This window comes from Cryptomeria japonica, chromosome 9 (assembly GCF_030272615.1).
Source record: "Cryptomeria japonica chromosome 9, Sugi_1.0, whole genome shotgun sequence".
Lineage (NCBI taxonomy): Eukaryota > Viridiplantae > Streptophyta > Pinopsida > Cupressales > Cupressaceae > Cryptomeria > Cryptomeria japonica.
The window spans coordinates 528,972,813-528,996,910 of record NC_081413.1 but is presented as its reverse complement, the minus strand read 5'-3'; the positions used below and the strand labels follow the sequence as shown (position 1 = coordinate 528,996,910).

Here is a 24,098-nt window from a genome sequence, read left to right as displayed (position 1 = left end):
GAGGAACCTGAGTTAGAGAGTGATGAGTATCTGGAGACCATCCTAGTTGAGGACCTTCATATGGATGATCCAGACATAGCATAGTAGATGATAGATTTCTGATTTTTGTTTTTCGTTTGTGTATCAGCATCAAACTATCAATGTTTTTGAATTTCAATTTGTAATGATGCTGCTAACTAATATGAAATATCAAATATGTAGTGTGAGTTTTGAACTTTTCAGTCTTTTTGACACAATGACATTTGACATTTGTGTATTTAAACTTGAAAGTTAATATTGATTTGTTAAACTTTTCCACTATTCTTATTTTCAAAATTCTATGTTATGATATTTACCTAAGTTGCCGGTTCGGATTCGGATTCGAGATTCGGGTTCACAAATTTGTTCATTTTTGGGGGGGGTGAGTTCGGGTTCGCTTTGGGTTCGTTCGTACAAAAACATATAGAAATAAAAAAATAAAAATATATGCATATATGCAGCAGCAAATAAATAGCAAAATACACCACCATATCAATGTTTAAGTTCAAAAATAATAATGTCAACATTAACAATCGGCCATCACTAATCAAATATCATCAAAAGTCATCAAACATATCATCATCATCCTCCTGTGGCAAATTAGAAGCACAAACAGTGCCATTGGCAGTGGTACTAGCAATCTCAGCCTCAAGAGCAGCCTCATGATCACTAGGTAGCTCATCATCATCATCATCAACTCCAAGTGCATTAAGGCGGGCAATTGAATCATCCAACTCTGCATGATCTGGTTCAACATCCCAATGCTTTGCCTCCCCTTGTTTGTAGGTAATGTCTTTGTGTGTTAGGAGCCTCAAGTTTGAATGCACATAGACCAAGTCTTCTGCCTTCTTGGAATGTAGTCTATTGTGTTTTATTGAGTGGATGAAGGAGTATGTGCTCCAATTCCTCTCAGATGATGATGAACTAGCAACCTATCGAGATTTTCAATTTTGAAATCAGAGAGTTAAGAGTTAATGAGTTATGAGTACAAATTTTAAGAATGAAGAAATTAGAAATTAGAACCTTAAGAGTTAAGAGCTTACTTGTGACAAAATTTTGACGGCAATAGGTTGTAGGTGCTTGTATATTTCTCCATGGAAGTACCACCATTTATGAGCTTCAATATTAGGTTTGACCTTTTTTATCTTTTTAGTGGTCTAATTTAGGGTCGGAGGGTCAAATAGACTAAATTAGGCCAAAAAAACTTTTAAAAACTTTAAAAAATTGGCATATGCTATTATGCACCCAAATTCTTCCTGGGTTCTGTAGCTAGCGCTCAAATTCGCCCAAAATTCGCCTAAATTCCTCCTGGGTTCCTTTGAGCGAATTTACTGGGCTAAAAGTTAACCCTAGCAGAATTTGGGGCTAATTTCTAACGGACCAGTATTTGGAGCGAACCGAACCCGGACCCAGCAGATTTTGGGAAGAATTTGGCAACTTAGATATTTACTTAAAATTATAAATTATATTAAAAAAGTAATTTGCCGTCTCCAAATACCCTCGTCTCCTTTTTTTGAAAATTTGTCGTACCGGTACCAATACCCGTCTCCGAAGCACCCAAGTACCCCAGTCTCCTGGTAACCTTGCTTTATTTTATTATTTATTTTTCTGGCACTTAAGTCACTTCAAAATTTACCTTCATAAATAATTAACATAAATTGTCTTTTAATTCACCTTTTGACAACTTAAATATTAATTATTTTCTGCACGTTAACCCAAAGTTGCAAAAAATACCAAATAGCCCAATATGAATTTTAAATTCGCCAACATACTTTGTAGCTCACTAGAGATCAAACTTAAAAAAAATTGACACTTTTCAAAAATAGAATATTCCTCCAAGAAGTTTGGAATGTACTCAAGATCTCGAAACTAGAGGTATCAAAAATGTTGGAATGACCATAAATGGGGACATTACAAAAACATTGGAAGTATTTAATAGGTCAAATAGTTAGTAATGGATGCAAGGGAGGAGTAGACATTTATTTGCAACCAACACACCTAATTGGCATTGTTTTGGACCTTTGTGAGGAAGGAACTCTTTATAATAGTTGAGAATCAATTTGCTTCCCACTTTATTTTTCTACAAGGGCTGCTTCAATTTCAAGAGCCCATGCAACTTAGATTATAATGGCAGACAAATAGAGTAGGTGGAAGGAGTCAAACAAAATCAGGAAGAGGGTGAAGGAACTTGTAGTTAGTGGTACTTTTCGGTCAAATGTGACAAAAATCACATTTTTGTGTCTCTTGTTTACATTGTCATCAAATTTGGAGATTCTGATAGTACTATCCTAGGAGAGATCTAGGAGTGCATTAATAGCATGTTTGACCAAAAAGGAGATCACCATTCATGACAGAGACCCCATGACCAAAAAGGAGATCACAATTCATGACAGAGACCCCACCCTAGTTTTTTGCACTAGGCATATTCATCACATCATCCAAAAAAGGTGGGAAAAGCTGAACACCCCTCCACACCTAGTTGCATATGCTTTAATTCCAAAAGTAATGTGGAACAATAAAATTCATAACAATGATGATAACAACATGAAAATAGCTCATGAAAGCCTTTTAAGACAATGTATAGTCTAGAGGAAGCTTCATTGATTAGAGTTGAATGGATAAAGTTTGCATAACTAGACGGCTACAAGAATTCAATCAAGGTTGGCAAACACACTTTTAGAAAAAGTTAATGATGAATCTATGGACCTCCAATATTGCTGCAAACACTTGACCTTCATCTTCACTCAGCTTTCTAGTTTCTTTTTTGTTGAGAGGAACTAGACCACATATAGCTTTATCCACTCTTTAAAGAAGAGCAAACTCACCTCAGTGAAAGTAAACAAGCTTGTTGTTGCACATAGTGCCTTGTGCTCTATTGATTGCAACACATCTATGTATATGTAGAGTCCAAAGACATGGTGGGATGTAAAGCCTATGGAATCCAAACAAGTTAATGAGGACCATAAGTTGTAGATAGAATTGAATGGGATCACATTGCTAGATGAGGATAACATTCGTTATAGAAGTTCTAATGATGTGGAGTTTCCAGAATATCTAATAAACAATGATGACTTTATTTTTTGAGGTGGTTGCTCAAACAAAAACAAACTACGGATATCTCTTTTTGGCATTCCACCTTGTCCTTTTGGTGTTTGTCACTTGTAGACTCTAGTTAACATTTTGAATCTTCAGATTAATTCTAATTTTCAGCTCCTATAATATTAAAATGGTACGTTTCATTGTTATAACTTATCAATCGCTTGTGTACTCTTTTCTCAATCATGTATTTATTATTTAATTTGTGCATTGAGTGTATTCTTGTTATTTTAATTATAACCCCACCAATCCCCAAAATTTAGGAAAAAAAAATTGCCATCCCCCAAAACTTGGAGATACACCAGAAATAACAAAATCAATATTTTCTCTATTTTTATGAATATTATGAAATAACAGAGAAACAAAAGCATTATAAATTTTTGAAAACGCATGAGAAAAGCTGTAGAGAAAACCTCTGTTTGTCTTTGTGACTCTAAGAAACATTTTCTAACACACTTTACAATTGCCAAAGTTTGCATGTCACATACAGGGAACTCTAAATGGTAATAATACAAACTAAAGTGAAAATGATTTTTTAAAATATGCAAATGCAAATGTTATTGTAAATACCAAAAGCAACAGTGGTTACTAGCGCCAAGGTCTAACACATTTCACGACATATAAATACAATTATGCTATACAAAGTTATTTTAATTGAATTTTAAATTAAAATCAACAATACAAAATGAGTATCAATACCTCGCCAAGTACAGTTTTCTCAATTCGACCTTTTACTATGCGTGCAGCTTTTACATCAGTATCACATTTGAGCTTTGCTTCTATAATAGGAGTACTTATATTCTTTGCTGCATTTATAATCTCCTTGATGCGAGGAACTCCCAGAGTGATATCTAGTAATTTGTTAGGGCACAAAATAAAATATGTTTGTGTGCGTTCTTATCCTATAAGAAAAACTTGTAAAAACCGAAGTTCTAGTATCACAACAGAACAGTATGCATTATGAAGAAGATGCCTTTTACCTGTAAATAGTTTTGTCATGATCACAAAGAACCTCGATCCAACTCACTTTAAGGAGGGAGCCATTATCATAGAGACTAGCATTATATGCAAGGAGAAGTTGAACAAACCTAGCTCTAAGCATGGCATAATTATCCATTTTCAAAGAAATTACTAAGAGCCTCAATCATAATAAGATTACAAGCTTCCACATAGTCCTGACAGTGGTGAGCTAGATATTTGTTAAATCCATTTGAGAATCAACCTTGCCTCTGCAAGTTTGTTGGAAAATGGATAATTTTTAAGGTCCTTGTGCCACAAATAGTTGGAAATATACAAGTGAATTGTCAACTCCAAAGGGAACAAACTTTGTAAAATAAGAACATAAGGCTTTATAAGCTTGTCAAGGCTGGAAATATCCTTTGCTTGAGCATGCACAATGCACAGATTGGTTGTAAACAGTATCATACAGCAATCGTTCACATGTTTCCAAAAGGATAGTTTAAATTTGCCTTGAAGGAGATTTCACTAATCAATCATAAAGAAGTTAAGAACATAGAAACCTTAATTGAGAGCAGATTACTGCTGATAATTCTTCCACTATTGTGATGAATATGTATGTTCAAATTGCCAGAAGGTAAAATTTCACACCAGAAATTAGGAATATACAATTACCTAGTCATCCCTCCTAATATGTTTGCAGCCCTTTTCTTCAAGCATAATCTTCTTGCATCATGAGTTTGGTCTCAGCTATTAACTGCACAAGTCATATTCTTCTTCCATCATAGTTTTTAGTGTAAAATTTAATTGCATGAATTCATATCATGCACATTATAACTAAAATACGCAAACACAGAGATGGGTATCACACATAGGTGCACATAAAGGCACAATAAGAATTGCACTATTGCTGTGATTGCTTGCTGATATTCTTTATAAGCCTAAGAATGAAGCATTGCAACACAAACATGATAGATCAAAAAGAACATGTTACTCAATCTTGACATGCTCAAATGAAATGTTTTGCTCCCTCTAAATGCAGTTTTGTTTCTATTACATTCTATTATTATGATATCATCAGTATTCCTTTGCTAAAATGATCACATTCAACTTTTCCCAGAGGCTACTAAAGAAATTTCAACAGTTAAGGCTCTGATTTGCATGGAAATAGCTGTTACCTTCCTTCTGTAATGACACTCTTGTCAAAAATGAGCTTAAGTAGCATTTGCATAGACCAACCAGAAACTGATTGATCATATTTATAAATGGCATTTATCAAGTCCTTCAATATATAAAACATATTTAATAACATGCAGAAAACTTTTTCTATAAAATGCCTGCCTCATTAGCAATAGCATTCAAACTAAGAGTGATGAGATTGAAGTTTAAATATGAAACAACAAGGTCAAACAGACAAGCTATATGGATACACAATGACTGAAATTACAAGGATACTCATACTTGCCACTCCAGCAAAGTGAAAAGTCTTCAAAGTCATTTGTGTGCCAGGCTCTCCAATACTTTGGGCTCCAATGGCTCCAACTGCAGCTCCAGCTTCCATTTTTTTCAAATGGTAACGTTTAATGCATGTTTCAATAAACACCTACAAAACAAGAACAGGTGTTAACTGTACTTTAGAAGAATGAAAACTATAAATATTAATTATTAATCAATGAAAGCCATACAAAACAAAGGTCAAAAATACATTTTCCCTAGAGCACATAAAAAAGGAATTACCATTAGCACATGAAAAAAATATTAGACAACTCATACCAAACCAAGAGTGGGAAATACCTAAAATAGATAATATGAAAAAAAATGAGCATAATTCAAAAGCCAGAATAAACAGCTTCCAATAAATTCATTATGATCTTGCACTAAGCTGGAGCAGTTACTGACAAGATGACTCAAGCTCCTAAGTCAACTGCTAAAACTCAAACAAGAATACCCCAAGCAAACACTAGGCATGTTTCCCTAGGTAGACCAATGCAAACACAACATATATGGCCCTTAATGTGGTCAAGCATACACCAAGCACACAGCCTTAAGCAAGCCAAAGCCATCAACATATAACATGTCCCTAGATGAGCCTAGAAAGACAAATTGACATGTTGTAGATCAATTAAGACAATCAAACAAGTAGATCTAGACAGGCAGATGAAAACACTCTATACATAGAATCTTGTGAATTCGATTATTCTGGATAATAGTAATATAGGATGTTTGGAATTGATGGGCATGTCATGTATCTTATGTCTCCTCACTTTTGTGTCTATTTTGTGTGATGTTGATGCATGCTCATGGTTCACAATTTTGCATGCTCAGACAAACATAATTGTTTGCATCAGGTATGGATAAATAATATTCGAGAGAGAGGCAAACTTGAGCTTGCTTGGCATTTACTTCTTTTCTTACTGTTTGCAAGGAGGCTGAAAGGTAATACAAATTGACATGTAGTCATAGAGTAATGGACAAGTCTGAAGTCACAAGGGAAACAATGCCAGTTATGGTATAGCAGTTAATGCAGGGGGCATCAAATCACAGAGGTAGAGAGTTTATACGAGTCTTCTAATGCTCAGATTTCCTTCACTCAAGATGTCACATGGAAGAGGGCAATTCATATCATAGAATTTATCACCCCTAATCTAATCAGGGGGCGTTGCATGTATATACTTCTATTCACTGTTTCAACTGGCAGGGAAGAGATCCTTCAGCAAGCTATGTCATATGTAAATTACCTTTGAGCCAAGAATGAGCTTCTAATTCAAAGGAAAATAGTAAGATATGACAAAAAATCTAGGAATGTTTAATGAAACAGGATGGAAAACATACTGGAAGGAATAAGTCTACAATTTAAAAAATAAAGAGATAGGGCCAGAAAAGTAACCATCTCAATTCAGTTCAATATGGACATTCTGCAAATAATATTTAGATGCAACTACGCTTGCACAACATTCTTACCTCAAATTGGCACAGTGTTAATCCAGATATCTCCGCTGCAATTCTTTCTATAATTGAAGGATTTTCTTTGTCAGTGGCATCCGGGGATAATCCAAGCACAGATCTAGTCTTTCTCATAGAGTCAGCACGCTTTTGAAAAAATTCTAATAATGCAATCTTGAATTTGTAACATTCTTCTGTCTGCAGGTCATCCATTTCTAGCCTTTCTTCTGCTTTCCTTAAAATCTCAGACACAGATAAGGCTGGTGAGCCCCTGGTAGGACAAATAGCCTGCACAAATCCACCAAGGGTGTATACAGATGATTTATCAATCTACAACAAGTTTACAATACAATGAATACTATCTGCTGAAAACTAAGCATGTGAATGAATTTTACAAACTATATTAATGAACCTTTCCAAGTTATTTTTCTCCCAGACCAGTTCATTAGACTACTAACCTTCGTCTTCATTAGTAGCCTTTCTAGGTCCAGTGGAGCACCATCTTTTCCTTCCATATTAACAGGGTCCATGCCATCATCCCCATATAGAAATTGAACAACCCCACCACTTGCATTACGTACTGTACCATCGTAGTGTGTAGAGAGATCCTCCAAGGCTTTCATCAACCTTCTAGACATATATCCTGTCTCGGCTGTTTTGACCTGACAAGGTATTTTGTAAAGTTCTTAGAATTAACAATAACAGAAAATAGAGCAAGTAATGTTTCACTCCTATGTTCTCAATCTGTCTGAAGGGTAAATTCCTAAATGACCAATGGATATTCCATGCCATGCCCATACGGTGCTTGTTACATTTGCATGATAGAAAAAATAATAACGGGGAATATCACATTAGATTGCTTAAAATATATCAATTTATCATTGTACACAAATAAATATACTGAGCTTTGAAGGACTTGGAACTTTCTAATGCATTCTCCAAATTTCATCTTTTTTTAATTTTTAATACTTGGCTTTTTAATGTTTTCTAATAATGATCGACATGTATTCACCCACAATCGAAGACACATTTTCACCTGCCACTAGTATTCTATACAAATATTTGTACCTCTTTTGCAGGAATTGATGTATACGTATTTACATGTCTCTATATGCATTTGTATGCCATTTATATAATCTTTCAATATCTTCCATGTTCTCATCCATGTAAATTAATCATAGTTGTAAAAATTGGACTCCACATGCCCAAAAATTTAAAAAATTCAGGACTCGGCAGAAACTTAGGGAAAAACTCGGCAATAAAATGACAATTTTATCAAACATTTTAAAATTCATATTTTTAAAGATATTCTTAAAGACACATATTACTAATTTGTAGAACATATCATTAATTTTCATCATATATAAATCAAAATTAGAGTTTATGACATATCACAGAGCCCAATACGGTTGAGAGGTAATTGCCCCTCAAGGAGGTTTGGGAGCGATGCCCCCAATAGGTTCAAAGAGCAGCATACCTCGTAAGGGTCTGGGGGCAACACCCCCAACCAGGTTGAGGGGCAATGCCCCTCACAGGGTCCAAGGGTAGCACCATTTTTACAATTTTATAAATTAAGAGTGAAATTAGGTCTTTGGCAACACTTTTTGTTCATAAAAATACTTTAAAAATCATATTAGTTTTTTAAAAATTAAAAAATGTATATTTAAAAAGCAACATAATAACTCTTAATTTTATATAATAATATAAATTACATATTTTACAAATTTGTTCATTATTTTTCAAATAATCTAACAAAATTTTGAAAATTATATTATGCATGATAAAAATATATTAAAAAATAAACTCCTCTTTATCTTTATCCATCAATATCAACATTCTCCACAATATCTTTATTATCTATAAATATTAACTACTCCAAAAAATTCCTATGGAGATCCATTAACAACAAATCACTATTGTGTGCTTTGAAGTTCTGAACCAATTATTTTTTAAATTGCAAGCAAAAAAAATCATTACAAGGATTTCAACAAGTTTTCATGTTGTTATTGCATGCCTTAAATCCATGATTTTTTTAAACAAGCAAAAAAAAAGTCGTCATACGGATTAATAAGAGTTAAAAAAAAATCGTGATTTTTTCAAGTTACTTGTGAAGTAAAACTGCTGCAAGTTTTGCAAAACCCATCAGTGAGTAATACAGCAAGTAAGTCGCTGCGCTTGCTAGCTCGTGAGTACCCGCAACTTTTGTGAGTACTTGACAAGTTTTGCAACATGGCATGTAATCACTGTTCCAGATTCAATAAATATATTGTTGAAGAAGCCTCCTTCAAATGCACCCAAAGTCTTAGCAGATTACTATGAGCGCATTTTACTTTCTATACCTAGTTTAATGGCATTGTTAGGGAGCTGCAAGGGATAGATGAAAGCAATCATAAAGTAGACATTTGTTTTCACAAGATTGATCATAAGACAATTACTAAGTATGACTCAACCGCTGTCAACCAAAGGAATAAATGAAATGGTGAGTATTTTTACTCATTTCCCATCCCCAAAAACATGACTATTCCTGGGGCTTGATGATGTAGGCAATATGTCCAACCCCATCCCCAAATTCCCCTAAAAAAGGAACAATCACTCAATTTGGGAGACAATTCAAGGATGTTCCCCTTCAGAGGCACCACTCTTCTTTACTAAAACTCAACTAGTTCCTTCAAAGGCTCCCCACCAATCCTAACTATCCATTCTAGTCATTTTCAACTTGTCATGGCTTGTCAATCTCTGCATAAAACAACATTGTTGGGATCTCCTTGTGCTATGGGGTCTTGCAATCAATAAGACAAAAAGCGACATGCACATCAACAAGCTATTCTAGTATCTTAAAAGTAAGTTTGTTCCTCTTCATGAAAAAAAGACGCCATGCACAACAAGTTTTTTTTTCTTTCTTCAAAGTTTGCTCCTCTCAATAGAGTGAATAAAGTTATGTGGCCAAATTCCTTTGAGCAGCAAGCAACTAGAAACCTGTGGAAGGAAGTACATGACAAGTGTACAAAACAATTATGGAGTACCATATAGCCACTACCAACCAATTGATTGTCCTATGCCAAAGTGTGCTTATCTACCTTTGTTCAACTGTTTTAGCCTTTGAATTCAATAAAACTGATCTACTTAGCAATATTAATGAAGCTTCTTCCTATTGAGGACCCTAATGAGGGCATTCTTTACCTCATTGGCATCAAGGAGAACAACTCTACCAAGCCTCTAGATAAACCAATTTAGCCATGATTACGTGACATACTTTATTCCAAGATTGTGATCCTCAAATTGATATTGCTAGCAAGCACATAACATGGACCTTCTCTCCATACCTTGGCCATAACCTCCATATATTATGGAGATTGGTCAACATGAAATGTAACCATTGAAATAAAAAACAATATCAATGGCCTCATTTGAGGCCTCTCTAGCTTGCACATCTCAAAATTGCAAACCATGGGAGGTGTACTTGCATGTCTAAATACAAAGGATAAAGTAGCAAATGGTAGAATAATGTCCTCATTGTAAAATTTGATCATCTCTGCCCTCTGTTCAAGTGCCATCTTGGTACAAAATCCTTTAACTTACCACATGTAGGTAAAAGTTGTGTGTTAACCCTTCCAAGGTCGCCTACTCTTCCACTAAATGGCACAAATGTTGTGACTCCAATGCCACCTTCCTCTTGAATTATGCATTTGTTAATGTCAAGTGTCATTGCAAATGAGCAGAAAGGAATTTGATTGGTGAATGATTCCTTGACAAATGCTGCCAACATCTTTGACTAGCAATCACACTACAAAACTTTCCTAGTTGAACTCTTCATATTGGTGATTTCGCCGACCTCACCTTTTCACCCAAAGTTTCCCTAAAACTTTATCATCCAATTAAAAATCCTTAGTCACCTAACCCATATTGACCTCAAAAAAAAAAAAAAATTTACACGAAAACATTAAATTTTAGCATATTGCAACTAAAAATATCAATGTCCTAAGCTTTATAGAGCATTGAAAATGAAAAAAACAAATCGCCAACTTTTTAGTCATTCGAACACAATTTAAATACCAAAAAAAATAGCAATGCTTTCTAAGCTATTTAGGGCATTGCAACTGCAAAGAAACCAACAAATATTTTATGCATTCGAGGACTTTTCTAGTGCAAAAGTCAATAGCATTTTTTAGCAAAATAAAAAATAAAAAATAAACACATTAAAAACAAATAAAGGCAGCAACTTTTACAAAGTTTTGAAGCGAAAAAGAAAAACAGCATTTCAGCAATTCATTCAATTACTAAAAAACAAAAAATAAAATAAAATAGGTGTAACACATTATTTATGAACTAAGTTCAATAAAAATGTGTTTCTCTTTGCAATCATTCTCAAACAAACAAACAAAATGTTTAAATTTTGTACGAGACATAGCAAAGAATTATGAAGATGAAAATGAATCCTCCTTTCTTCCATCTCCTTTACTCATCAGCTTTCCTCTTTCTGAAAATGTAGATGCAAAAAATGAAACATAAATGGGTTAAGGTTTAATGTAGTTTTAGGGTGTATTTTGAGTTGGGAGGCTTGAGCCCTCATTTAACTTTTAAGGTTTTTTTTTTCTTTTGAAAGTTAAATATAAATAAAGGCTATTGAGGGTATCCTAACATCCCAACAGCAATTGAGAAACCTAATGGATAATAGAACAGTCCTATAATGTACCTAGTGGCACATTCCCTAAATATGTTTTCCAAATTAAGAGACAGCCCAAAAAACATCCACCAGATTAAGAGTATGTTCCTGAACTTTTCCCCAAAGTGAGGGGATGTCCCTAAAAATATTGCAATGCACCTAATCCTAAGTATGAGGTTGTATGAGTCACTTTCCATCTTTGGGCAGGATTTTGGACTTTCACATACTTACATCCTTTTCCTGAATTCCTTGCACCCCTGCAACACATTTCCTTCTCTTTTGTGGTCCTTCAATCTTTAATTAGCTAGGATGAATTAATGTGTAGAACTAATGATAAAAGGTGGTGAAATTAGGATGGTGAAATCTAGGTGTTTACAATGGCAATAAGTCATCTTCTCATTTTATTTAGGCTCAAATTCACAAGTGAGGATGCCCAATAGGGAACAAGGCCTGTGAGTTATCCTGCCTTAATAGGGATTTGAACCTACATGGCAAACTAAACAACTATGTTGTCAACTTTTATTGAACCTCCCAAACTTGTATGGATTTGTAAGAGCTTTGGATTCACTAGGGGTGGACCATAGGTGAACTCGGCCTGTCCCATACCCATATAAGTACAAGGGATTCAACAAAACCTAACAACATAATTATTTAGTCGGCCAGATAGCTTTGAATCCCTACTAAGCTAGGACCGTTAATAGGCCTTGTGCCCTACCGGGCATCCTCACTTGTGGATTTGATCACCCATTTCTCATTTTGATTGACCATCCATATCTTCCCTCCTTGCATGTCCTCTCAAGGGGGAATCTCCCTAACCATCATGCCACTTGAAGCATTCTCTTCCATTTATTCTTTGTCTTCTTCTACTTTCTTTTCATTTAAGCACAATAGCCTTTCAAAAAGAGGCAAATGTAGACACCTAGATTTCATCATCCTAATTTCAACATCTTCTATCATAATTCATCCTAGCTAATTCAATTTAACATTATCATATTGCTTATGGGAGCCTTCAAAAACCCTTTGCTTATGCATTTCAGAGTAGTCTTGTTTGATGGCTTCGGCCTTTTGTTGTTACAGCTGGAACTTTAATGTTTAGTATCTACTAATATGTTGTAGGTTGGCTGTTGTTTGTCTATGTTCTACCTTCTTGCAGCGTTCTGTTAATGGGTTTTGGATCCAAGCAAAACCATTTGTACAAGGTTTCGGGTCCCTTCAAAACCTATTTTATCCCCGTAATCAAAAACATTACCACATTGTTTAATTAATTGCACAATAACTTCACATTCCATTAGCTAATTAATTATCATTAATTAGTTAGCTAATTATTAATTACCTAATTGTTAATAATTAATTAATTCTCATTTTTATCCACTAAGATCACTTCATAATTAATTAATCAACTTTTGACTATATCTATGCACATAAGTTAATTTACATTAATTAATCAATTATCGTCTCAACATGCCATATTTAAATCATTTACAAAAGTCAATCTCTTCCACTCATCAAAAGTCATGCAAGTTTTTAATTGCTTGATTTATGCTTTGCACATTCCTAAATTGAATACATCAAAAGTCATGCAAAACACTTTTAAGTCAAAAAAGAAACAAACTCAACTTTCTAAATCAAGTAAATTAATCGCAATAATCATCCATTCATCCACAAACCTCTAAATCTACCTCTCCTTTCACCGATTAGGAGGATCTCTTTAATCACAAGTATACAATACAAAGATCTTGCATGATATATCAAGCAACTACATTTATAAGCATGAGCATATCTTATTCTCAAAAGGGAAAGCGCTAAATTGGAGGTTTGCTTCATGCTCATAGTTTAGAGTTTGACTTCAATTTATTGTGTTTTGATTTCATATTATGATTGCTCTAAATTCCTACTTACTATCACAATTAAGAAGGAAAAGGTTGTCAAGGGTATAGTGCATTGGTTCAGAAATGTTATTTAGTTGACCACATAGGTTCAAATCCCTACTAGGCTAGGATCACTCACTATGTTGTATGCCCCACTAAGCATCCTCACTTAAAAATTTGAGCCCGATGTGGACACTGAAGCAGACCTAGGGACTAGGCCCCTATTTGTGCCTCAATTTGGGTAAGTGTCCCACTTTAATCCATCTGTTCAATATCCACAAAAAATAAGAGGGAAAATTATCCTTTGAGCTCAATATATTTTTTTAAGATAAGAATGCCACTTATTGCTCATACAAACAATTTGAGTTGCTGGCAATTCTTACTATACCTACTAAACCATGGACTCTTTTCTTTGACCCATAAACATGACTGGATGGAAAAAATAAGTCCCAAAAATAGAGAAGAATAAGACCACAAAGTTGAAAGAGAACCTTTCTATCAACTATTAAGAGTTTTGTTGTGTTGTAAACACACATGCCCCATTGCAAATGGGGACCCCCACTTTTTTGCCTGTTAGCTTAGTGATTTGTTTGCTTAGTTTTAGCTCGGCAATAATTTTGTAGTCTCTAGTGTTTGTTGTGAGAAGGGTTTTCGTCTTGTCAATCCAAGAAAGAGTACGTTGATCAGTCCTTGAAATGACTTAAAATGCAAAGTTTCTCCTTAGGGTGTGATAAATTAGGAATTCAAGTTTCAAGTCTAGAATCCATGATTGAGTGTCAAGAATGAGAACTAGGGGCAAAATTGTCAATGTTGTCATAGTTGCCTAAAGTGCAGAAAATGTTGTCAAAGTTGTCAAAATTGCAAAATATGTTGCAAAAGTGTTGTCAAGGACAAATTGTTAAGGAATTGGGATTTTTAGGAAACGATGAAAATTCAATACATAGACAAGGAAAATTTCTTGTCAACGTATTTTCTGACCTTGACATAATGGCAAATTAAGGAATATTTGGTAAAATCCTTGCACAAAAGTACAAATTTCCTTTCAACTGTTTGTATGAAGTATGGAATTCCAAAATCAAAATCCAAAGTGCAAGTCTACACATGGATTTGAAGCCAAAATTATTTTTTTTCCTTGATGGATCCATGGAATTCACTTGAAAACTCTTTGCAAGGTTGCTTGTCCATGTGCACATCATTTTTGCACTCAACATTCCTTGATCATGTAGTATCCCTTGCTTATGTATGGAAGAATTGATGATTTTGATTCAAGGAATATTGTCCAACAAGTTACATACAATCTACAACTAAGCACTTTACTGATTTGCAAAGTATATAGGAAACATATATCAATTTAACTACCAAGGGAACAACTCAATTTTTCATCAATTCTAGAATTGACATTATGTCAAATAGATGTCATACATGCTTCAGAAATATGGGAGTTTGAAGTATACAACTGTTGCAATTAATTTCTGATCACTATTTCAGACTTTCTAATGATAGACAATGACATTCATTGATACATGAACAAAGATGTAAGCTTGCAACTGATCTCTAAATCGAACCCTGACAAGATAGTATTCCAATTAAGCACACCTGAATTGGCTGAGTACCAATTCCGAAGAGCAACCCTTCAGAGGATCTTTCACCCCCTCAGTTATGCAATCACTTGGGAGGTATCGTTCCCAATGATTCAGCTGAATACTTGTAGACCTTCAAGCTCCACAAATGCTCAAGTAGATGCACTAGAGAAAAAATAAACTTGGATGCCAAATGAGAGACCCATGGGGTCTATTTATACACATAATAGAATCTTCTAGAAGCCTCTTAGTCTTTCTAGAAGTATCCATAACTTTCTAGAAGTATCCATAATAGAATCTTCTAGAAGCCTCTTAGTCTCTCTAGAAGTATCTATGACTTTCTAGAAGTATCCATAATAGAATCTTCTAGAAGCCTCATTGCACTTTTTAGATAAAAAGTTACTTCATAAAATAAAAAGTGCACCTCAATTTAAAAATATAACATCTTGGCCCCAAATAATAAAATATAATGTCTCCAAGAGCATAATGAGCCATCCATTCACCAAATAAACGCCAAAATGACTCTCTCACCACAACCATCTGCCTACGAGAGTCTGGAATAGGCAAATCCACATAAAGTGTCATGTCATACTAAAGAGGGGACATGACAGATCAACCTTAGCAAGCGCTAGGAATTCCTTGTTAGCATGTGTTTAGCACTCATGCCTTGGATTACCTCTTCAAGATCACCTTGCTTTGAATTCAATCCTTGGATAGGTTGGAGGTGATGAAATAGCTTTGCTTCCGGGCAAACAACTGAGAAGGGCGGGGCGCAGTGAATCAGTTGTCTCACAAACTTACTCAAATTAAACTTAATCTCAGATATGATTATTAAGCATGAAAGCATAAATCAACAACACATATCACCAGGATTTTGACGTGGAAAACCCGGTCAAGGGAAAAACTACGATGGGAACCTACCCACAATATGATAATACTCTATTAGAAGTGTATGAAATATTACAATGGGGAATGCACATGCATTCAGGCACACTGCCTAGAGCTCACTGCTCAAAAACAAGAAAGGGCTACAACCCAGGGAAGACTCACTGTCTTACAAACAAATTCAGATCACATCCAAAAGATCATGAACTGAAGAAATAGCATCTTCTAATGCTTGGTTACAGTTCTGGTTAAGCTCATAACAACTTCTCCTCACACTTCTTCTCTGCCTCTGAAATATGTATGCATTATTTGCTCATACACATCTGATTCTCATCCATACACTTACACAAATACAAAGATAATACATTTATTTATAAATGACATCAACCTTGGCAAGATCGACAAGGTCGGGTCAATGCACTTCACCTAATTACGAAAATATATTTACACACACTACGATATCACATGCAGACCAAGCAATGTCAGCTAAGACATAGCACAGACCCATATCACACGCCTCGAATGCGAAACACCTCCAAGAATTATGCATTGAACATCCACAACACGCTACAAGCATCTGGTCGGCCAAAATAATGAAGAACACCAACACATCAAAGAAAATCATCCATTACGCACACAATGATCAATGTGGACCACCAACACAAAAGGCACACGATCCAGAAACATCCACAAGCATCATGAATCACCACTGCAACATCCACAACAACTCAAATTACTAGAATCACATCATCATTGTACCGAACTTCAAGAACACTAACTGCAATGACTGTCAACATGGAAAATCACTTGCGGAGCTCCAAACCACGAACCACTTGAATTGAAGACACACATCAACGTCCCAAACATTCCTCCAAATCCGCAGATCAAGATATTGCAATGCAAAGCAATGCAGATCAAAATACTGACATTCTGGCATCACTGAACAACAACAAGAAACAGCCACAACATAGATAACCAAAACTCACTCAAATCTTCATGCGGACCACTGCAAATTGCACTAGATCATCTATACACAATCCTCTACAAACCCTTTAATCCGCAAACTCTAATCATCATACAGGGTTTCCAACTTTTTCCAGATCTCATGAGTAGTCTGCAATTCCATTACATTTGTCATTTCAGAATTTGTCAAGGCACTCAATAATGCTTCCTTAGCCCTAATGTTGCATTCAGCTTCCTTTATCTCATCCAGAGTTGTAGGTCCATTAGCAGGAACAATATACTTGTTCTTTGTAATAGTCCAGTAAGATTCACCAACACATCTCAGATGACATTCCATGCAGCTCTTCCAAAGAGAGTACTTAGTACCATCAAATCTTGGATTGTCCTTCTTGTAAGACGCCATCCCGGATCACCTCAAGCGGTTAAGCTTCTCCAAAGGAACTTGCTCTAATACCAAATGATGAAATAGTTCTAATTCCGAGCAGAGAACTGAGAGCGGGGGAGGGGGGGGTGAATCAGTTGTCTCACAAACTTACTCAAATTAAACTTAATCTCAGATCTGATTATTAAGCATGAAAGCTTAAATCAACAACACATTAAGAAAACACATAACACCAGAATTTTGAAGTGGAAAACTCGCCAAGGGAAAAACCACGGTGGGAACCTACCCACAATATGATGATACTTTGTTAGAAGTATATGAAATATTACAATGGGGAATGCACATGCATTTGGGCACACTACCTAGAGCTCACTGCTTAAAAACAAGAAAGGGCTACAACCAAGGAAGACTCACTATCTTACAAACAAATTCAGATCACATCCGAAAGATCATCAACTGAAGAAATAACATCTTCTAATGCCTGGTTACAGTTCCGACTAAGCTCATAACAACTTCTCCTCACACTTCTTCTCTGCCTCCGAAAGATGTATGCATTATTCACTCATACACATCTAATTCTCATTCATACACTTACACAAATACAAAGATATTACATTTATTTATACATGACATCAACCTTGGCAAGATCGACAAGGTCGGGTCAACAAACTTCACCTAATTACAAAATATAATGACACACGTTGCGATATCACATGTGGACCAAGCAATGTTGGCTAAGACATAGAACGGACCCATATCACACGCCTCAAATGGGAAACACCTCCAAGAATTATGCATTGAACATCCACAACACATTACAAGCATTTGGTCGGCCAAAACAATGAAGAACACCAACACATCGGAGAAAATCATCAATTATGCACACAACGATCAATGCGGACCACCAACACAAAAGGCACATGATCCAGAAACATCCACAAGCATCATGAATCACCACGGCAACAACTCAAATTACTATAATCACATCATCATTGTACCCAACTTCAAGAACACTAACTGCAATGACTGTCAACCTCAAAAAATCACTTGTGGAGCTCCAAAACACGAACCAATTGAATTGAAGACACAAATCAACGTCCCAAACATTCCTCCAAATCCGCAGATCAAGATATTGCAATGTGGAGCAATGCAGATCAAAATACTGACATTTTGGCATCACTGAACAACAGAAAAACCAGCCACAACACAGATAACCTAAACTCACTCAAATCTTCATGCGGACCACTACAAATTGCACTGGATCATCTATACACAATCCTCTACAAACCCTTTAATCCACAAACTCTGATCATCAACATGCTAAACAAATTCACTCACTGAACTCACTGCAACACTGTCACAGATAGAGAAATATGTTGACATCAGGCCTACAGGAAGTCAAAGCCCCATTCAAAACACACAAATGCAAATTATTCCAAGTGAATTACAAGCCGATCAAAGGCAGATCACATCAAAATAAAAAGCAAATCAAGGAAAATCAGACCTAGATGAAGTTGAATCAGACTTGTAGAATGTCATTTCTAGATCTTTCAAGGGTTTTGGAAGCGTTTTTATAAATTGTTAAACTTATTAGTGATGTTTTAAACATTTAGGGACCAATTCCATGTGAATTAGGAATGCAACGACTAAGCTCCATTATTATCATAATTTTCTTGCATTACCTTACCCTAGAATTTTAATTCACAATTTTGATCTAAAGTATTTTCTTTGTCATTTTAGGTTTAATGCAAGCAATGAGGTGCATGGAGCCCAGAATGAAAGACTTCACCACATGGAGAAGACAAAATTTGCAAGGACAAGATCAACAATATCAAGAGGAATTCAAGGAAAGTGGAAATGTGAAAGATGATGAACGACCCAACAAAGCAAATGACAAGATCAATAATTTCAAGAAAAATCAACATGTTCAAAAAGATTACCAAAGAAAGACAAGGATGAAAATTGAAAAACAAGTTGACTGCAATGACCTTGGAAATCCAAGATCATCATGAAAGAGTCAATAACAATGACAAGGATGAGAGAATCAAGGTCAAGAGCATTCAAGATATTTCAAAGGAAAGACATTGCAACATGAAGTCAAAGAACTACATCAAGGAGTTCAGGATCAAGAATGTCCAAGGAGGTGAATTTCATCACAAGGTGGATTCCCAAACATGAAAATGAAATGCAAAACATCACAAGATGAAGGATTCCAAAACATGAAGATGTGAAAGTGAAATGTGATCAAGGAAAGAAGATAGTTCCAAAAGCGTTATCAAAGTTAGAAACTTGATCAAAGATGATGCAATATGGGAATATGAACAATCACAATCAGTCAAAAGGTTCGATGAAGTTGAGTATCACGAGATATCTATTCTGATGTGCCACCTGATAATCATCAACCAATCAAGTGATGCCATGTCAACATGTCCAAGTGCACATGTGGAAGGCACTAAATTCAATGTAACAACTCTTATTTTCACATTGGTCCTCACTCAAAAGGGATATATATCTAAAGTAAAGTAATTTTCTCATTGGAGGACATTAAATGTATGAGGATGGTTGTTGTAACTACCCCATTTAGGGTTTTCTTTGAATTATCTTGGCCATTGATTTCCAATCAATCTAGGCCACGGATTTGCAATCAAGAGCTCTATATAAGGTTTTGCTTTCTCATTTGTAAAATTTAATAGAATGTAGAGAAGTAGCAGTAGGAGGAGGAGATCAGAGATTGTTGCCAAGACTATGTCGAAATAAATACTTGATTTCATTGAAGACATGGTGGATTTGTGTGTGTTGTTTCAACATGTTGCACGGTTTCTACTTCTCAAGTTTTAGATTTGTTTACTTAGAGTTGATTATGTTGTCTCATTTTTTGAATTTTCAAAAATAGACAACCCTTACAAAAAAAGTTTCAATTTTTTTTTTGTAGTTTTCTTCTCTAAGGCACGTTTTACAAGGTTTAAAACTCGTATTTGTTAATGTCAAATCATCAGTGGGTGTGTTTGTCATCGTTGTCCAAGTTTTGGTTAGCCTTTGTTTTCGTTTTCTTAGCTTTTTGTTCAATATCAGGTGTTGAGTCCCTCTCTGCAAGTAGGAACTTTTATTCTAGTTGCAAGTCAATTGTCTTTACTTGCAGTTGGGTTTCTTGAACCCGATTACAAGTTAACTTGTTTTTATGTGATGTATTTATTTATTTGCAATCGGGTTCTAGAAACCCGACTGCAAGTATGTAAGTGTTTATCCTTCTCTTGCAAGTTATCATTGCTTGCAATTGGGTCTCTAAAACCCGATTGCAAGCCTTTGTTTCGCCTATGCATCTCACTTGCAATCGGGGTTTTGAGAACCAATTGCAAGTATCGTCTTCCTTCATGGTTTTTATCATTACCTTTTCCAAATTCATTGCCTTCATAGTTCGATTTCAAGACCTGATCGCAAGCCACCATTGTGTGAGCATTTTGATGTGCTTACTTGCAATCAAGGTTTTGAGACCCGATTGCAAGTTTGTGCCTACCTTGTAAACTTCTCACACTTGCACTCGGGTTTCAAAACCCCGATTGCAAGTGGGTGCCTTTTGTGCAAGCATGCTTACTTGCATTCGGGTCTTAAACACCCGATTGCAACTGTAAGTGTCAACATTTCTCCCCAACTTGTGTTCTTTCATTTCCGCATTCCAAGTTCGCTACGTTCAGCTTGCATTTCGCCTTCCAAGATCCGAAATTCGCCTTTTATCTCCACATAGTCTCATTCCCATGTTTTCCCTTTGGAAGATCAATATGCAATCTGGTCCTAGAGACCCGATTGCAAGGGGTCGTAATGCATGTAATGATAGTGAGCAAAAGCCAGTGCTATCATATGTTGATGACAATAATGATATAAGTTGAAAAGAGTACAATGTCATATGCATAGAGAGAACTTCTCTTGAAGAATCAGTATTATCCCAAGCAAGAAGATAAGGTTGGAGTTCATTGGCAAAGGACATAAGAACTATCAAGGATGCAAGTTGATGTTTCTAGACAAATACCTTCACTAATCTTGAATACTTCCCAACATCTTGTAGTAGCATGAAGACCTCTTAGACAAAGGATGATGTAAATAAAGTCGTGTCTTGGACACTTAAATTAGTTTCAATTATGGATTTGTAATTTCCCTTTGACAAATTACATGTAATACCAAAAATTGTAATTGCAAGTAATCACATTACTTGTAATCTTGTAACTTACAATTACATGTAACCAAATTACAAGTTGAAAGATAATAGGACAATAATTTGGAATAACTCATAGTTAGTTGTGGAATAAGTCTTAATTAGTTGGACTTCTCCCACTTTTTGCTCTTAGCCCCTCTACTATATATAGGAGACTGCTCTATGTAATATGAATCTTTTTGGCAAGCAAGAAAAACTCTGTTTTACACTTGTAAATTTGACTCTCAAGCAATATAAGGAGAACATCTGAGTTTTCAGACTTTGTGTTGATGCTTTGTTCATATATTCATTGTATTCTTATGTTACAATGGTATGGTTTTTTGCATATACTTGAGATTCTAGTAAAGTTGTTGGAGAGAGCTTTAATCAGATTTCTTGCAGACTTTGTGCTTGTATTTGTTCTTGTTCAATAGTAATCTAGAAATGCACTATATTGACAGACTTTGAGCTTTTGTTTTTACATTCCCGTCCCGAGGAAGCGACGGAAGACTTTGTGCTTTTATGGAAACTTCGCTTCTTTTTGTATAAGGATTTTTGTAATTGTTGAAATTTCTTGAAAGTTTCTACATTTGTTACTATAAGTCATAGTTTCTTTTCTGAAGCAAGAGAAAAGAATATCATCTTTTTGAAAAGAAGAAAAGGATGTTGTTTCATCCAAGAATAAATTAGTGTTTATAGGTTGTAATTAATTTGTAATAGTTAGAAAGAGTGGGAAAGGAGGAACCTTCCCTTCGAATTAGGAGAGTTTTTAACTCACATGCTGTGGCTGAAACCATAATTTTGCATGCCTTCCCAAGTGTACAAAATTTTCAACCAACAAATTAGTTGAATGGAAGATATTATTGTTGATTAATGGCGAAGCCCATATCTTTATACCAGCTGGAATTTGTTGATTGCAAATTGCAGTGCATGATTAGTCTAAACCAAAGAAACGGGACTCGGACTCGGCGAGGCCAACTCGGTGAGGCTGTCTCGGACTCGAACTCGGGACTCGGCGTCAGACTCAGCTGGACTCAGGAAAGTGAAAAACTCAAGAAATTTAGAGATTTTTAAAGATTTAAAACTTATTTCAGGCACCCTTTATTGAATACACCTTAAAGACACAATAACATCATCAAACTCGGCTCATTTGATTACATACACAAGTATACATCAATCACATTAGCATAAACGCAAATTGTAGCTGAAGGAAATAACAAGCATAGATATATAAATATTGTCAAATGTATACAATATTACAAAACTCGTGGAATAAAAAATCCATGTCATCATATGATCATCACCAAATGTTTCATACAAATACCAAAGGTAAATACAACTACAAGCCTATGGCTCAGAGGACCCTGCACCCTCTGGCCCCGGCCCCATGCGAAGGCGTCTAAGGTAGGTCCTGGATGATTCGACAGCCATAGCCGCTCCCCGTGACACCATGCCATGCTCACCAACATCAAGAACATCCGTGTCACTATCTGCCTCTGAATCTCCTGTTTGTGCTCGTGCTCTCTGCTCCTCCTCTGCCATGGCTACAGTCTCAACCTCGATATCTACTTGGTCAATCCAATCAGTGTTAGACTTAGAGGTTAAATTTTCCCTACTTCTATCGACGCAGTTTCCCCCCATATTTTCCAACGGGGGTTTGGGGGCAGCGCCCCCAAGGTGGGGTCAAGGGGCATCACCCCTTGCGGGCTCCGCTTGGCCAAAAGAACTTATTATTTAATAAAGCCATCGGGTGTTATTTTTCTATTGGCTGTCATGTTATATCCCTAATTTTTCTCATTCTCAGGCGGAGGTTGTAGTGAACAAAGACGATACCATTCAGTTTAAAAAAACTTTTAAAAATGTTTTTTTTTTGTCATTTTACTAACCCAGCCAATAGCTGAGTTTGGGGTTCAGGACTCGCCCAGTTTGGCGAGTTTGAGCCAAACTCGCCGGATCAAACTCGCCAAACTGGGCGAGTCTGGCGATTTTGCTCGCCAAACTCGGACGAGTCCAAGTCCGAGTCCCAGAGACTCAGCGAGTATGACTCGTACTCGAACTCGGCGAGTTTAGGCGATTCATGGCGATTTTCGTTTCTATGGTCTGAACTCAATTGAAAGCTTAACTTCAATTTCTCTATGCTCATTGTTCATGGTGTTGATGTGCATAAGTGATTTGAAAATCATTTGCATACCCTTAGGAGATTGCACCATCTTTGTGTAGTTGTTTCCTCATACCAAAGCAAAACCTAGTTTGGTTTCACTAAGCAATCATTTCTTGTATTGTTAGGTCTTAGATTAGATTTCCTATCCCTTTACCCCTTTTAATCTTTCTTTGTTTGATAAGTTAAGTTAGTTTCCACATTCCAGCAAAATGTAAGTCCCTTTGTGTTACCAGCAATATCACATCAATACACTGAATCTATCCAACATTAAAGTCAATTGTTTGCATTGTAAACCTTGGGGTGGCCTTATTTGATCACAAAGTTTAACATATGAGGTTTCCTTGTTCAAGAGAGGATAAAATACTTAGTATTTTATTCTGTGTTCAAGGTGTCATA

General features: G+C 35.7%; 1 protein-coding gene across 11 annotated transcripts in view; it reads right to left on the bottom strand.

Annotated features, from left to right (window-relative positions):
- Positions 1-24,098, bottom strand: part of LOC131077053 (DNA-directed RNA polymerase III subunit 1) — a 275,512-nt gene that overhangs the window by 103,619 nt on the left and 147,795 nt on the right. For all 11 annotated transcript variants that reach the window (XM_058014439.2, XM_058014440.2, XM_058014431.1 and 8 more), the window contains 4 exons: positions 7,473-7,676; positions 7,033-7,302; positions 5,527-5,674; positions 3,814-3,965 (listed from right to left, as the gene is read on the bottom strand). In XM_058014439.2, coding sequence (XP_057870422.1) covers positions 3,814-3,965; positions 5,527-5,674; positions 7,033-7,302; positions 7,473-7,676 — 774 coding nt within the window. The remainder of the gene's footprint in view (positions 1-3,813; positions 3,966-5,526; positions 5,675-7,032; positions 7,303-7,472; positions 7,677-24,098) is intronic.